The 17,173-nt window shown below is 53.8% G+C and overlaps 1 protein-coding gene and 1 pseudogene across 2 annotated transcripts in view; both read left to right on the top strand.

Annotated features, from left to right (window-relative positions):
* Window positions 1-460: 460 nt before the first annotated feature.
* The window catches only part of Csf1r (colony stimulating factor 1 receptor), a 28,603-nt gene continuing 11,890 nt past the window's right edge, over window positions 461-17,173 (top strand). Inside the window, exons 1-10 of one of the 2 annotated variants that reach the window (XM_046460473.1) lie at window positions 461-688; window positions 4,763-5,023; window positions 5,440-5,724; window positions 6,810-6,946; window positions 7,613-7,772; window positions 10,547-10,733; window positions 13,138-13,253; window positions 13,396-13,516; window positions 13,623-13,813; window positions 15,681-15,796. In XM_046460473.1, the coding sequence (XP_046316429.1) occupies window positions 631-688; window positions 4,763-5,023; window positions 5,440-5,724; window positions 6,810-6,946; window positions 7,613-7,772; window positions 10,547-10,733; window positions 13,138-13,253; window positions 13,396-13,516; window positions 13,623-13,813; window positions 15,681-15,796 (1,632 nt within the window). In that variant the 5' untranslated portion in view covers window positions 461-630. The remainder of the gene's footprint in view (window positions 689-4,762; window positions 5,024-5,439; window positions 5,725-6,809; window positions 6,947-7,612; window positions 7,773-10,546; window positions 10,734-13,137; window positions 13,254-13,395; window positions 13,517-13,622; window positions 13,814-15,680; window positions 15,797-17,173) is intronic. The other variant, XM_046460474.1, reaches the window with a different exon arrangement.
* On the top strand, window positions 12,106-12,205 carry LOC124103792 (U6 spliceosomal RNA; annotated as a pseudogene).

A 17,173-nucleotide genomic window follows, 5' to 3' on the forward strand; every position in this document is an offset into this window, starting at 1 on the left:
CTGGTAGGCTGACAAAAATCTCAAAAGATTTCAAGGGTTTTGGGAGTGGAATACCAAGAAAGGGGGGATAATGACAAATATACGTCACAATATCGTACTGCCACATAAAGTTTTGTGAGAACCAAAGGAGACAGTGAGTGTGAATGTCAAGGTTGGTAAGTGTTCATGGAAGTCTCATGCCATCATGATGAGGCTCTCCTAGACCAACCTAACTTCTCTTGGTTCAAACAGTGCCCCCCATTTGCTAAGGAGCCCCCCGTTTGTGCTTCTGACTGACTGCCTTGCTCTTAGGGATCATCTTCTCCAGGAGCCCTTTGGAAGTGGCTCTAGAGGTCTCCCAGTGTAGCCAGCTCCCCCGTGGTCAGTCTGGCCCTGCTCTAGACTCCACTCCCTCCCCCTGGGGGTCACGGCTTGTTTTCTTTTAGAGACCCAAGATTTCCAAACTCTGTGGTTACTTGCCTAGCTAAAAGGGGAAGGAGAGGATCAGCCCCAGGAGGAGGAAGAGGAAAACGAGACAAACAGCCAGCACAGTGGAGAGGAGCGTGTGCCCAGAGGTCCCCATCCCCGCAGAGCTGGGAGCTGGGAGCCGGTTTGCCGTCGTCCAGTCCTGCCTCAGCCTGCTGCTGCCCCATGGAGGCCATGGGCCCAGGGACTCTGCTGGTCCTGCTGGCGACCACAGTTTGGCATGGTAAGAACAGAACTGGGGGCTTGATGGGGGTATGACAGAGACCGCCTGTGAAAGGGCTCTGAGAGCCCGTTCTGGGGTGTCCCCATGCTCTGCGTCCATCTCCCTAGCACTGGACTGCAGGCTTGTGGTTATCGGCTTTGGAAAAGCAGTGGAGAAGAAGAGCATGGGTTGGGTGGAACCAGCCTGGCTTAGGGCTGTGGATCTGTCCCGGCTTAGCTGTCAACACACCAAGTGTCCTGAGCAAATCCCTGATACTCTCAGGGCTTTGTTGACTCCGTGGCAGGTGGCGATGTGGTGCTGGGCTAGATTAATGCAGTGCTTTTGGAACTGTCCTGTGTGTACAGGACATTGACTGAGGATCTTGTCACCCGGCAGACTGTGGCTCTGTAGGTCTTTGGCTAATATTTTGCATTTCTGACAAGTTCCTAGGAGATGTGTGGGCTGCAGGTCCAGCTCTGCACTGAGCAGAGAAGTCTAAAAAGCCCCGTCAGCTCTGCCTGCTCTGCCACCCTAGGAGTCCAGGCTCCAGGCAGGGCCCTACTCAGAAAGGCCTGAGGGGCAGGGGGCCTTCCTTGGGAAGCTGGGGTGAGAGCTAAGCGGGGAGACAAGAGGCCGGCCTCTCTGGCCCAGGGCTCAGGAATGGGGGATTTGGTGAGAGAGAGGTACGGGGCTGGAGGGGGCCCTGAGGAAGACCAGCGAGGGTCTCCCCAGGCAGAGCCCCCTCCAGACATAGGCTGCCAGGTCTCAGGAGGGGAAGCTACATGGGGTTCCCACCCCACCTCCAAACTCCCGGCAGCAGCAACTGTTAAGAACTTCCATAGAGGACCCTGCCTAACTAGCGGGAAGGGGCTGCAGGATGGGACTTGTTGGCCCAGAAAACACAGTGGGCCACAGGTGGCCCAACAAGCCTGTTTCCTATTGTATTGCCTGCTTATTTAGAGGGGTCTCGGGTGGGTGGGGCTTGGTGGGGAGGAAGGGCAGCCTCATTCTGGCCTCCCACAGAGGTCTCTGAGGAGTTGGTGTGTCTCTCCCCTCTTGAGGAGATGGCACACTCAGGGCCTTTTGCTGGCACAGCCAACACCAGTGGCTAGCCTGCTTGTTCTTTTTCTTATTGGGATGCAACTTATATGCATTAGAAAGCACAGATTTTTAGATGTATGATTCAGTGCAGCGTGTCAAGTACACATGCTTACGTACCCACTGTCTCAGTGAGCATAGAGGCTATTCCTCTCACTCCAGAGAGTTCTATGAGTTTGATTTCAAAGCCTTAGTCTTATCCTTATCCCAGGGATGCAGCTGTGGGGCAGAGTGAGTGTGTGTAGGGGGAGGGAGAGGGGGGTGTTTAGGGCTGGTGTGCTGCGGCTAATGTCCAGCTGTAAAGGAAAGAAAAAATGGGGGACACAGTGTTAGAAACCTGTTTTCATCCCAGCAGACTAGTGGTAAGTGGGGAGAGGGGGCTGCCGTAGGGTCAGGGTGGTGCCGGAGCACCTAGAGACAGGGAGAGGCTCCCTGCTCCCCATCAGGTGATGAGCTCCTGGCCTGAGGAAGGCTATGTTCAGGGTGCAGGAAAGAGATCGGGGTGTCTTCTGGGAGCGGACCATGGCAACATCTGTCAGGCAAATGGAAATGGGTGGGAAGGTTTGGGACATGGGAGAAATTTGGGAGCTGAGACTAGAGAGGGGGAGAACGGACAGCTCAGGGAAGACCTTGGTCTTGTTCACCAAGCCCCTGGGCCTAGGGAGCGGGGGACCTGAGCAGGCTGGCCTTCCCGCCAGCCAAGCCAGCAAGGGGAAGTTGGGGGCGGAAGTGGAGAGCGTCAGCCCTGTCCTGCGTGAATATCTGGGACGACAGGGCAGGACGAAACAAGACAGAGCCTCTCCCTGACCACATTTCCAGAAGGCCAACGTGGGGCCAGAGGAATAGGCGGGGAAGGGGAAGGGGAAGGGAGAAGAGGCCCTGTGAGAAGAGGCAGGGCCAGAAAAGAACACAGGCCGAGGCCGGAACTCAGGTCCCCACCACAGCCTGAGCAGGCTGACAATTAGATAGCAGAGGACCCGACCCAGAAGGGACCTTGGAAATGGAGCGACAGTGGCCCAGGCAGGAGCAGCGCTGGGAACTGGCCGCCGCCTGTCATCTCCTCCTCAGCAGAGCTGGGGGGTGGGACCTGGGACTGTTCCCAGCAGAGCAGTTGAGGCTCTGAGGGACAGCAACCTCCCCAACAGGGAAGGCAAGGGGAGGAGCAGTTCCGAACCTGCGCTGGTGAACGCCCACTCTGCAAGCCGTTTCCCACAAGAAAGCCCAGGCTGGGGCCCTGGAGTGTCAGGGAGTAGGTGACTGGGCAGTGCTGGCTCTGCTGAGATTTGCCACAAAACTGTAAGAAATGACACTTGTCCCTCTTGCTGGCAGCCATAACCCCAGGTGTCCCTGGGCCTTGGCAGTACACACAGTTTACTTAATCCCTTTTGCTGATTAGAAGCCCAGGCAGGGGGCCAAGCCACAGGCGCAAGCCTGTAATCACAGCAGATCCGGAGGCTGAGGCAGGAAGATTGCAAATTCAAAGGCAGCCTCAGGAAAAGCGAGGTGCTAAGCAACTCAGTGAGACCCTATCTCTAAATAAAATACAAAATAGGGCTGAGATGTGGCTTAGTGGTCGAGTGCCCCTGAGTTCAATTCTTGGTAACCCCCCCCCCCCTTCCAAAATAAAAGCAGCAGGAGCAGCTCAGGCAGGGAGGCTGCACATTTCTGACAGACTTGAAATCAGAACATAAATTAAGCCATCCTGAAATCATTAGGGAGAGGATACCTTTCCAATCTGGGGCTCTTCAAAGGGGGACACTCAGTTAAGGAGTATTAATAGAGGACAGTGGAGATCCCTGAATTCCTTGGAAGCCCTGAGGCCCTCAGCTGGCTTGTCACTATGCCCATCACTAGAAACAGAAAGGGCTACAGCAGGAAGGTTGGACTAGCCAGGGGACAGTGGCAGAGCCAGCCCTAGGGCGTCCTGAAGCCCAGCAGATGGCCCTGTCTCTCCGGGGGTCTCACTGCCTGGAGCGGGGGCAGTGGCCAGGAGGGCCAGGAAGCAGAAGTGAGAACATCCCTGGTGGAAGGGCTGAGCGGAAACGGGGCCCGAGTGGGACACCAGCAATGTGTTTCCGCCCACGCAGACCGGGGGCGCCTGGCAGCCCCTTGCAGGCCGTGAATCAGCTCTCACTTCCCTCCTTCACCCCTATTTTAGGCCCTGGAAAAAATGCTGACACAGCAGAGGCAACGGGCCTTCTTCCCCGAAGGCCAGATAGGAGTTTCAAGTTCTCTTTTCTCCTTCAAGAAAATTTTCCTTAAAAGAGATTGGCTCCCTAGTAAACACAGCAGTGGGGACAGGGGTGCTGGGCGTGGCCTACGTCACAGACAGAGTGACCAAGCCTTACGGAGTACTTGTGGACACAGGGGATATTTCAAGACCTCCATGCATTTAAACCACCTAACATGCCGCTGAATGGGTATGACTATTGTCCCCCATTCTACAGGTGGGGAAACTGAGGCATGGCACTTCTGAGCTCTCCTACTGTGCTACAGACCAAGTGTGCAGTGGTGGGGGTGGGTGCAGCAGGAGACCCAGAACCTCCCTCACCGCTGGGCTGAGAGCCTGCATCCCTTTTCTTCTTCCCTGTGTGAATTAAGTCAGAGGACTTGACCACGCACGTTCCACTCCTTTGGGTCTTCCTTTGTTTCTTTGAGCCCTGGCTGGAGCGGGGGCCCTCTGCTCAGCACAGATGACATGGCTGCTTGTGCGTCCACTTTTGGAGAGACAAGTGTTGCCATCACACAGGGATGACGGAGGCGAGAGGCTGGGGACAGGTGGGACAGCAGCCAAGGAAGCTGCTGGCCTCCTGTCTCAGAGGACAGGCCATCCCTGAGCAGGATTGGGTTGGGAGCTGAGCAAATGACCAGAGGGGCACAGACTTGTTCAAGGTGACCCCCAGCTCAGCACCTAACCTGCCAAAGCACCACCAATCTTAGGGTCAGGGATGGCCCAGGGGTGCTCTCCAGGCCTCACTTCTGTCTGCCACCCCTCAGCAGGTCAGGGGGTCCCAGTAATTGAGCCCAGCGGCCCTGAGCTGGTGGTGGAGCCGGGAACAACAGTCACCCTGCGATGCAGGGGCAATGGCAGTGTGGAATGGGATGGCCCCATCTCCCCCTACTGGACCCTGGACCCTAATGCTCCCAGCAGTGTCCTGACCACAAACAATGCCACCTTCAAAAACACGGGGACCTATCGCTGCACGGAACCCGGAGACCCCCTGGCAGGCAGCGCCACCATCCACCTCTTCGTCAAAGGTGAGCACTCTGAGCCCTCTTCCAAGAAGCCTGGCCCCGCAGGCCCCATTGTAATGCCCAGGAGCTCTGCCCCTATTAACATTCAGAATAAACCAACTCCGCATGTTACTGAGTGCTGACTATGAACAAGGACCTCTGGCAGTTTCTCTGATTTATCATGGTCCTCACAATAACCCGGTGAGGTAGGGTCTATGTTTATGCACATTTTTCAGAGACTCAAAGGGTTAAGTCATTTGCCCAAGGTCACACAGCATCAGTACCCAGCTGCATCTGATTCCAGAAGCCCACTCTAAAGTGTTGGTTGAATGGCCCTGGTATGGTGTAACCTTAGACAAATACTCAGCCTTTTGAGCCTCCCCGTCACCAATTGTGCAGGGAGGGAGAATCATTATAACCTGTATCCCCCTCTATCCCAGACCCTGTCCGGCCCTGGAACCTGTTGGCGGAGTATGTGACAGTGTTTGAGGGTCAGGATGCCCTACTGCCCTGCCTGCTCACCGACCCCTCGCTAAAGGCAGGCGTCTCGCTGATGCGTGTGCGTGGCCGGTCGGTCTTGCCCCAAACCAACTACTCCTTCTCACCCTGGTATGGCTTCACCATCCACAAGGCCAAGTTCATAGAGGGCAGGGACTACCAGTGCTGTGTCTTGGTGGACGGCAGGATGGTGAAGAGTCTTGGCATCCGGCTCAATGTGCAGAAAGGTGAGTGGGACAGGAGGGGACCGGCCAGGCGTGGAGGGCGGGTGGGTAACAGATGTCTCCCTTTGGCCCGTCTTCCTTCCGATCGGCCCACAGTCATCCATGGGGCGAGGTGTGTCAGGTGGGATGCAGACCACTGAAGTAACTGACCATGGGCAGATCATCTCCCACCATGAGATGCTGACAGACACCAAACCCGGCAGCTAGGAGACAGCATGGTGGGTGGAGAAGCCTTGCAGAGAAAGCACTCTCCTTGCCTCCTGAGTGTCTCTGGACCTTGGGAAACTGGCCCAGAGCATCTTTCAACACAGCCACAGGCACAGGGATTGATTCGATGCCTGCTGTGTGCCAGGCACTGTGCTGGCTATGGGATGTCCCCTGAATGGACTGGACATTGCCCTGGAGAGTCAGACTAGAGAGACAGTAGATAGGGATTGAGATGAACCAAGAGGAACACCTGGGGAAGCCGAGGCAGGCCATGGGCGAGAGCTGATCTCTCCACGCTGGTCACAGGAGGCCTCTCGGAGAAAGGTCCTAACCTAACCAAGATCTGGAGGCTGAGAACAGCCACCCTTCACCACCCGGGAGGGAAAGGATTCCAGGAGGGAGTGCTGAGTGCCAGGTCCTCAGGAAAGAAGGTGGCCCCGGTGGCCATGGTGCAGGGACACAGGTCAAGGGGTACAATGGACTTTGGGCTATTATTCTGAGGGTGACAGGAAACCACTGAATGTTTACCCGGCAGAGAAGCATGATCCAGTTTCTGTTTTTCAGAGGTCACTTTGGATGCTGAGAGGACCCTCAGCTATAAGGGGCAGAGGGGAGGCAGGGAGGCCTTTAAGAGGGTTATTGCAAAAGTCTGGAGCATGGAGTGGTAGTGGACTGGGATGGGTGGTGGGTGGTACTGAGGGAGAGAGGGGACATCCCAAGGTCTCTTTAGGAGACAGGATTTGCTTTGGGGGAAACCAAGGCATAGAGCTTGCCTTCCAGGGTTCTGGATAGGAGAATGGTAGGGACCTTGGCCAGTAGCCTGGCCCATAGCAGGGTGACAGCTCAGCCCTAGGTGTTCAGGGACCTTGTCTCTGCCTCAGTCCTCCCAGGGCCCCCAACCTTGACACTGGAGCCTGCAGAGCTAGTGCGGATCCGAGGGGAGGCTGCCCAGATTGTGTGCTCATCCAGCAACCTGGACGTGGACTTTGACGTCTTCCTCAAACATGGAAACACTAAGGTCAGCCCCGGGAAGTAGGCAAGGGGAAGTCTGCCCATCCTTTCAGCACACTAACCCCTGTAGGCAGAGCCTCCAGCCTCAACCCAAACTGGCTCTCCGGGCTGAGGACACAGCCCAGGCCCAGAGAAGGGAGGGGACTCACCAAGATCTCACCACCAGCCAGTAGGTAATCCAGAACCAGGACTCAGGCTTCTGCTGCTGTGGGGGGAGGAGTTACTCTGGTCACTTGCTGGTCCCTTGACCCTTGACCTTTGCTGCAGAGCCAGATGTGAGCTCACGGCTGACCTAGCAAGGCATTCCTAGGCTACCTTCAAAGCCCAGGGATAGAAAGGCTACTTCAGATGCTTTCAGAGAGGGAGAAGGGGGCAGTATTACAGGAGGAAATGACAGGAGGCTGCTTTAAGAAACCCCACCCCCCTACATTACTGCATTCAGTGGGCCAGGCACAGCCCTATGCCCTCTGCATGCGAATCTCATTTACTCCTTACTACAGTCCTAGGAGCTGAGGCCAGTTATCCCATTTTATAGATGAAGAAACTTAGGCTTAGGGTTTGGTCCCTTGCTGAGAACAGGCAAGTAGCACTCTTAAAGGCTGAGGATTTGAACTCAGAGCTTTCCAATCCCTTATCAACCTCAGTATATCATCTCCATTCCTTCTGGCTTCAGCTCAAAATCGCTCAACAATCGGACTTCAATGATAACCATTACCACAAAGTCCTCACCCTCAACCTGGATGACGTAGGCTTCCAAGACGCTGGCAACTACTCCTGTGTGGCCACCAATGCCCAGGGCACCCACTCCACTTCCATGATTTTCCAGGTGGTAGGTGAGCATCAGGGAGGGGGGTGGAAATCCTGGGGGAGGGGCAGCAAGGTCTGAGAAGGAAAAGGCTAATGGCAGAGAGGGCGCTGCTTCATCCTGAGCCCCGCTGGGCAGCGGCACCTGCCGTCCCAGATCCTCCCTGGGACCCGCTCTCCCTCCCTGGAGCTCCTGTGGTCTTGGGGTCAGCACCGTGCTCTCTGTTTGGGGATTGGAGGCCGGTACCTCCCTACTGAACAGCATCTGTTCACCCACCCATTCCTTTATTCCTCTAAGCCCGGGACATTCATGTCACAGGGACACATGAACAATGATCCCCTGGCGTGATCATGGGGGAAGCTTGGGGTGTCCTAGGGTTCCTCTGACTCAAGTAGGAGAAAATGGCCTCCAAGCTGGGACCAGAGGAATGAAAGTAAGTGGATGGGCCAGGGGATAACCAAGGCAGAGAACAGCCCTTCTGGCAGAGAGAACAGCATATTCAAAGAGCAAAGAGAGCGTGGTGTACACGACACACCGAGGGAGACAAGGTGGCCACAGCAGGGCTGAGGGGTGCTGGGACAGTGGCCACGGGGGAGAGGAGACAGAGGCAGAAGCCAGGTGATAATGGAGAATTAATAGGTGAAGAAGTTGCGTCTCACCCTGTGTGTGAGCAGTCCCTGCAGGGTTAAAGGAGGAGGGTGGGCTCAGATTGCAAAGGGAACACTCTGTGATGGTCAGGAACATACACTTCCGGACAGCATTCTGACCTGACTCTGCCAATAAGTAGCAGGTTGCTTGACATCTCTGTGCCTCAGTTTCCCTAGTTGGGGATAGTGATGGTAACTACTTCACAGATTTGTTGGGAGAACTAAATGAGTGCATATCTAAAAAATATGCTGGCACACAGTGTGTGCTAAGCGTGCTGGAGGGGACGTTGTCTGAGCAGGTGCAGTCTGGTGCTGGGTGGATGGAATGGAGGGTGGAGACAGGCCGGTCAGGGAAGTGGCTGCAGGGCTTGGTGCTGGGGATGCCAGCCAAGGGTCCTAGACCACCTTGCCCAGAATGATGTAGAAGACCTGCTGGCTGCTGAGGTGAATGGGTGCAGGAGAGGACAGCCTCCCTCAGTATGCCTCAGTGACGGGGTTGGGGGGACAGTGGAAGTCACTGGACTGGGAACCCCAGAGTGAAGAAGGAGTTCTTTGGGGTGGGAACAGGGTGAGTCATCTTGATCTAACCGTGGCCATGGCTTTTGTGTCGGTGGTTGGTGGCAGGGGTAGGAGGTAGGGAAGGAAGCATGAATCACCACCCAGGAGCCTAGGCAATGCGCTAGACTTGCGTGGAATATGGGCCTTGCTGTACCCCATACTGTGCTGGGAGCTCTGCAGGGGAAGAAGGGCAAAAGCATTTAGAATTGTCCCCCCCACCCAGTTATGGCATCTAATGCCATCCGCTTTCTAGCACAGGCATACAGTCATCATTCAATAAATGCTTGGGTTCCTTTACGCTTTCAACCACACATTGCTCTGGGTGCCAAGGATACAGCTGTGAGTGAAGGATGGAAACGTTTGTCCACGGGCAAAAGTTTGTGTTCCAGCTGGGAGAAGAAACGCAATGAGCAGAATCTTAAAAACACATAAAGTGAGCAGCATTCGCAGTTCCAAACAGAATGTCTCCATGGCGAGCTGATGTTTGAGCAAAGACTCAAAGTTGGCAAAGGAGGAAGAAGTCCAGGCAGGGGGACAACGACGTTCTTCAGGCAGAACTGTACTTGCCACGTTGGAGGAATAAATTGACCAGGGTGGAGTGAGCAGGAGGAAGAGAGTGAGAGATGAGGTCAGAGAGATAAGGTGGCAGATTCCTAGGGCCCTGTGGGCCAATGTAGGGACTTGGGCTTTTTTTTGAAAGAGATGGTGAGTGGTTAGAAGGTTTGAGTAGCAGAATGACATGATCAGATTTGGATGTGACTGTTATGCCAGATTCGTGGGAAATTCAGGAACTGAATCCGAGGCAAGCACACAAGAGTCTTTATTGCAAGCTCGAGCCTGGTCCCTTGACCTATGACCTGGGTCATGGGTGATTGGTTAATACAAGAGGAGGATTCCTTTGAACTGATTGGTTTAGGCCACGAGGGGTGTATGTGCTAAACTACATGGTTTCCCAACATGTTATCCACCACTATAAACTACTTGGGGGTCATCTGGCATTCCAGGTATTTTCCCTGTCTCATGCTGATTGGAGGTTGCTAGGGGGGTTGCTATGGGTCCTCAACTAGCCTAACTGAGTCAGGGACACCTGGCGCCACAGGCCTCTCCTGTTATTTACAGACAAACAACTCAACAGGGTGGGTATGTGCTTAGGAGTGCTCTGTGGGTTTTTCCAAGGACAAGGGTCACACCCCCTTCCTTAGGATAGGCCTTGAGGTAGAAGCTGCTGTTATTTATTTTTAAAAATGGAGTCACATTAGTCTCTCAGTGACAAGCTTTAACAGGGCTTTCTGGTGCTTTGTTGAGGATGGTCTGTAGGGAGACAAGGTTAGAATGAAGGGAACAAGTTCGGAGGCTGCTGTGGTGGTCCAGGTCGGAGGTGATGGCGGCTTGACTGGAGTGGTGATGGAGGTAGTGGGCAGCGGTGGGATTTGGATGGATGGATGGTGAGAAGAGAGGTGTCAGAGGCAAGTCTTAGGTGGGGTGGACACTGTGAGGTGTTCAAGGTCTGGATGAAGGGTTGAATGATTGAATGAACCATATGCCAGGGCATCTATCTTCCCACTGACACCACATCTCCATGTGTCCTGCTTTCCAGAGAGTGCCTACTTGAATTTGACCTCTGAGCAGAACCTCCTCCAGGAGGTGACTGTGGGTGAGAACCTCAACCTCAATGTCAAGGTGGAGGCCTACCCTGGCCTACAGGGTTTCAACTGGACATATTTGGGACCCTTCTCTGACTACCAGCACAAGCTTGATTTTGTCACCAACAAGGAAACCTACAGGTACTATCTGTCAGTTCCTGTCTGCACAGTCTGTCAGCCAGATGGATGATGTTTTAGCCAGGAATCAGTATGCTTGGGTCACATCCCAACCTTGCTGTGTGACCTTGAGTCTCCTCCTCTTTCTGGGTCTCAATTTCCATGACTATGGAACTTCAGTGTCAGCATTCCTTCTCCTCTTCCATGACCAGTGCAGATGTGGAAAACAACCTGTGCCCCCAAGACTGTCACCCAGAAACACACTCCAATGTTGAGTGCACAAAGTCTCTGCCACACATATAGGTTTACCGTGAGAAGGACTCAGTGTCAAACAATCACAGATGCATCAGAAGTTCTTGAAGGTCCTGTGGTGTCTCTCTCTCTCTCTCTCTCTCTCTCTCTCTCTCTCTCTCTCTCTCTCCACACACACACACACACACACACACACACACACACGAGAAATTCTCCCTGGCTGACCTTCTCCACAGGCTCAGAACTCACCTCTGAGCACAGTCTCACTCCATGTCTTCTTTTCTGCTATTTTTCCACTCCAAGAATTCTGTTTTTTCCACACATCCAGCATCTTAGACATCTTTTTTCCTATCTCCTATGGCCTGTGTCAGGATTTTCCCTTGCCATCCAAAATGGCCTAACCAAGTTGAGTCTAAACAAGAAAGTTTCCTCCCCAAGTGGACACCAGTGCTGGGTATTAAAATAAATTTCTTAGCCTGTTCTATCAGGATGAGACAGTGCAGCTTGGCCAAGGACAGCTAATACGTCTCACACTCATGACAGATGCCCCTGAGCTTTTTTCTACAACCCGTTCCTGCAGAGTCTAGATGCAGCCTCAGAGCTCTTCTTGACACAGTCCCCAGACACAATTTCCAGCACAGTTGGTGGAAACCATCTGCCATGCCTAGGCCAGATAATCTCTTAGCCATCCTCAGTCTTCAAAACGCTCTGGGGAGCTCATTCTATTTCCTGAAGCCCCAACCTCACTGACTCCTAGAACCTTGCTTGTCAACTGGCAGAAGCACAAGATTCCCCTTGTCTTCATCTTCCTCCTCTCAGTTCCCCTCTGGTCCTTCTAACCTGGGCTTCTATCTGTCTCTGGCCTAAAGCAGAAGTGTTGGAACTGGTGTCTGTAGATCTCTGGTCTGAGGCTGCTCCATGGACAGGTTTGGGGTTTTCTTATAAAGAAACAGAGACATTGTGGAAAGAAACCATGAGATCTCCTAAGATGCAGTGGTCTGGGACCATTTGGCACAGGGCAGACAAGGCTGGACACAAAACAGCCACTGAATTTTAGCTCGTGATGCTTATGAGTCACCCTAGAAAGTTCAGTTATTTCCAGCTGGAGAGGTAGATGTTAGTTATCTCAAGTTATCTCGTGGGCTCACTTCAATAGCGTATATATGAAAAGTGGAATGATACAGAGATCAGCAGGGCCCGTGCCCAAGGATGACATGAAAATTCATGGAATGTTCCATTCAAAAAAGATTGACTTGTGTAGAAGGTCTGGCAAAATGAGACTGTCTTTTGAATATCATGGATTTTAGTCTAGTAGTGGCTGAAGACATTTTCTGAGCAAGAATTGATAATGTGATATAGTTTTTAAATTTTTTGTATTGTTATTTTTTTTCTTTTGGTCCTGGGGATCGAACCCAGGACCTTGCACTTGCTAGGCAAGCACTCTACCACTGAGCTACACCCCCAGCCCTGCTGTCATTTATTTTGAACAAACGTATTTATTACCTAAACAATGCCTTTATTTCGGGCACATTATAAAATGTGATTAAGAAAATAACAACAACAACAACAAAATTTTACCTGGAACCAGTTTAGAATGACTTTTGTCACTAGTATTTGATTGCAGGATTTTTCTATAATAAAGGGTACCACTCAATGGTGTGTCTACAATGAGTCTGATCAAGCACCCCAAGTACAGGTCACTTTAATCTTCATGCCATCAGTATCACCTTTGCACCAAAAGAAGTGGAGGATTACAGAGGTGAAGTACCTGCCTATGGTCACACAGCCAAGAAATGCCAGCACCAGGACTTGACCCCCAGTCTATAGCAACCCAGTTCAGAACAAAGGCCCTACATCCTGTCCTTTGTCCTAACCACAGTCCTTTTTGGCAGGGCTGTCTAGTCCAGAGAAGGTGATAAGATCAGGGGGCCTGGGCTGTGACTTCCAGTACCTATAGAATCACCTCTTCTAAACCTCAAATTTTTTTTTTTTTTAATGAGAAGACCAGTAAAGGAAATGGCATGACTGATTTTCCTCTATCTGGTTTTCCTAATGGCACCCCTGCTCAAGTACCTGGTTCAGCCAGACTTTGTGCTCTAGACACTGTGACAAAAAGAAAACAAAAACTATGAGCCCCACTGTCCTGGGCTCATGGATGCCTGCCCCTGTCCTGCAGGTACACCTCCAGCCTCTCCCTGCCCCGCCTGAAGCCCTCTGAAGCCGGCCGCTACTCCTTCCTGGCTATGAATGCAGGGGGTTCCAGTTCGCTGACCTTTGAACTCACCTTGTGCTGTGAGTGATGGGCAGGTTTGGGTGTGGTTTCCTGGGCTGCTGGGGGTGAAGGTGTACAGGAAGGGGTGAGGAAGGTGGCCTTCTGTCGGGATGGCTGGTCAGGGCTCATCTTTCCCTCTTCCACTTCTTCTTTCCTCCTCAGATGCCCCCGAAGTCAGTGTCATGTGGATCCCCATCAATGGCTCTGACACCCTGTTCTGTGATATCTCTGGATACCCCCAGCCCAATGTGACATGGTTGCAGTGCAGGGGCCACACTGATAAGTAAGTTGGTTCCTCCCATCTCCCTCACCTGGGCCAAGGAGCTGGGCAGGGTGACATGCCCATACTGGGGACCTTCCCACCCTGAGGTCCATTCTGCTCTTCCCAGATGTGATGAAGCCCAGGTGCTGAAGGTCTGGGTAGACTCCCAGCCCAAAGTCCTGAGCCAGGAGCCCTTCCACAAAGTGACCATCCAGAGCCGACTGACCATTGGGACCTTGGAACACAACACCACCTATGAGTGCAGGGCCCACAACAGCGTGGGGAACAGCTCTCAGTCCTTCAGGGCCATCTCATTAGGTGAGCCTTCCTCCCCACCCCATCCTGGCCGAGCTGCTCCTAGAAATGCCATCCCCAGGAAACCAGGGCTATTTGGAGCAGATCCCAGCAGTACTGAGTTCCACCGCTCTGGGTCAACCTTGGGCTCCTCCTGACCTACAGGACTGCCAAGGCAGGGAGATGGGGACGTCTTGACCCCTGTGAGACAGAAGCTGAGGGGGAAGAGCAGGAGGAGCAGAAGCTGGCCTTTCAGTCCCTGCACTGTAACTCACTCATTCATACAAGCAAGTAGTGGCATATACACTCGCTTGGTGCAGGGGACCGGTGCCCCCATGGACATCAGAGTCTGGAAACACAGCCTATACAGGGACAGCCAAGACAGCCTTCTCCATCTCCTCATGACTCCTCTCCTACCCTGAGACATGGCCATTCAGGGCCACTGTACGTGAGCCACCCAGGGCTGCTGTTGGGCTGTGCACTGGCGTAGGTGGCCTTTCTGTTTTTCACAAAGGGTCCCTGGGCTAGGTCTCTGGCTCTCTGCACCCTCAGCACCCTCAGGCCCATAAGAACCAGGCTTCATCCCCTCCTGTGGCCAAATCCTGGTGAGGTTCTGGGCCCAGAGGGAACAGAGCGGGCCCCTGGCCTCTGCCTGGCTTAGGGATCCATCATTCATGTGCCCCAGGCTGCTGGCCTACAGCATGGCTCTCAGGGCCTCTCTGCTCTCTGCTCACTGTGGCTGTGCATTTTAAGTAATGAGCCTGACATTGGGTTGTTGGCATTGTTGACAGACATTGTGCTGAACTCTTTGCAGGTGTTACCTCAATTAGTTCTCATAACCTTAAGGAGGGAAGGCCTGTCTTCCTTCCTGTTTGGGGCATGGTAAACCTGAGTTTGAGGTCATAGGTTCAGTGTCGCCCATCTTGGGTGGCAGAGGTGGGATTTGACCTCATACTCAAATGGACCCCCTACCTGCTCCAAAAGGGAAAGAAATTATGTCATTCAAAACACATCAAGAGAATGAGGGTTCTAGATCCAGGGAAGAAAAGACACCAGACCCATGAGCCTGGCTCGCATACCCTCCAGGGGCTGTTTAGGACACATGGAGAGGCTTCAAGGGAAATGCAGGGGAGGCAAATTCAGTGTGACCTCCAGCATTTTGAGGCGGGGAGTGAGGGGGATACTGGAGGTTGGAACTCAGGGGCACTCACTGAGCCACATCCCCAGCCATATTTTGTATTTTATTTAGAGACAGGGTCTCACTGAATTGCCTAGTGCCTCACTTTTGCGGAGGCTGGCTTTGAACTTGCAATCTTCCTGTCTCAGCCTCCAGATCTTCTGGGATTACAGGCATGCACCACCACACTCAGCAACCACCAGGCCTTCTTTGGCTTGTTTTTTTTTTTTTTTTTTTGAGCACTGGGGCCTGAACCCAGGGCCCCAGGCATGCTAGACAAGCACTGTGCCACTGAGAGATACCCCAGCCCTGCTCAGCTGCCCAGAGGTGGAGCTGGTGACTCCTGTATCACTGGGGGCACAGGTGGTGTTGGCAAGCTGTTGCTGGGCCCTGAGCTAGGCTGTGCAGAGGGGTGAGACTGAATGACCCCAGAGCACCCTCCCCCTCCCTCTGTGCCCTAGCTATAGGAGGCTATGATTCTGGACAGGATTTGGGGATGGGCATGACAGAGTGGAGAGGAGGGCGTACCTGCAGGGGGTTCTGCAGGAGAGGCCACTGAGACTCTGAGGGCTTCTCAGCACAGGGTCACTTCATTCAGTCAACAAGCACTTAGTGAGACCCACTGTGTTCCTGGCAGTGTGCTGCCTGGTCCTGGGGGGGGAGAGGGGGCACAGAGGTCCTGCAGCTGCTCACTCCTCTGCCCTGTCCCCTCAGAGGCCTATAGGCAGGACCCGGATGAGTTCCTCTTCACACCGGTGGTGGTCGCCTGCATGTCCACCATGGCCTTGCTGCTGCTGCTGCTGCTGCTGCTCTTGTACAAGTACAAGCAGGTGAGCTGGGGCAGCGGGAGGGGCGCCCTGTCCTGAGGAGCCAGACAGGACGTGCCACAGCTGCACAGTCCACCCTGCAGCGCCCTCTCACCCACTGTCAGTCAGTCATGCAGATGGCAGCTTCTCAGCATGCGTCTGATGGGTCCCAACATGGGTTAGGTCCTGGAGGCGCCTGGTGCTCAGCCCTACAGGCTTCACTCTCCAGGACAGGGAATGGCCACTAGTCCAATAGCCACAGAAGTGACGGTATGTCTGTGGAGCCAAAGGTGCCATCAGGCCAGCAATGGGATCCCGGGAGAGGATGGCATGGGATCCTGTCCCAGGCTAGGGCTTCCAGACCACACTCCAGCGGACAAGATGGACACACAGAGGGCATCCCTGGGCTGGGCCTGAGTGTCGCCCCAGGTAGCATGCGGATTCACAGAGGACAGAGACCTCTGGGCTTTGTCCTCCTCCTCCGTGTTTCGTATCCACATGGACCAGAGCTGCCACCTGTTGCTGCTGCACATTCAGTGTGCCACCTGGCTGGCTGCTTAACCAATGCGATGGCAAGTTTAGTTAGGGGCATTTTGTGAAGTGCGCTACTGATGTCACCTCAGTGAGCACCCTCCGCAGCTGTGGGACATAGGCACTGGCACTGATCCCATTGTACAGAGTTGGAAGCTGAGTCTTAAGATTTGGAGATGGTTTCCCTGCTCAGTGACCAGTGGATGGCAGAGTTTAGCTTTTAGTCCAGAAACGACTGACCCCCAAAGCCATCTTTAGCCATTATGTGAAATATCAGATCATCTCCTTTTATCCTCACGACAACCTGGAGTGCAGAGTCGGGTACAAGTCAGCATTCTGCACGTTAGGACACTGAGCTCAGCAAGTGCAGAATGTGCTCGTGGTATGGAGGGCTGGGTCCTCTGGGAGACCAGGTGCCTCCACATCAGAGCCCACAGCCTCTGCCACCTGGCTGGCCTCCTCCTCACACAAAAGATGATGCCCAGCATGACCAGCCATTGAAGGGCCCAGGCCAGAGGGCTGTGGAGGTCAGAGGCAGAGGTCCCCTCTGCAAGGGGGTCCTGGAGGCTGCTTGGGGGAGGTGGCTTGGCTTTGATGGAACAGGTTTGGGGTGGGGATGAGAAAGGAGAGATGAGGCTTGGGAGAAAAGTTGCTCTGGGCAAGAGGGCCGTGTGTGAGAGGCACATGAAGAGAAGGCCAAGGTAATTTCTGGAAACGAGACCTGGAAGAGGAGGCAGCAGGGCTGGGGCTGGGGGCTTGCAGGGTTGGTTGGACTCCAGCCTGTAGATCTAGGGCTGTGGGTGGGTTTGAACAAGGGAGTGATGAGGGGGCGGATGGTCCCTTGGCTGCCTTTTCATGGCCATCTGTGCT

Source organism: Marmota monax, unplaced genomic scaffold (genome assembly GCF_021218885.2).
Source record: "Marmota monax isolate L192 unplaced genomic scaffold, Marmota_monax_Labrador192_F-V1.1 WCK01_AAM20220418_F8-fsc00006, whole genome shotgun sequence".
Classification (NCBI taxonomy): Eukaryota; Metazoa; Chordata; class Mammalia; order Rodentia; family Sciuridae; genus Marmota; species Marmota monax.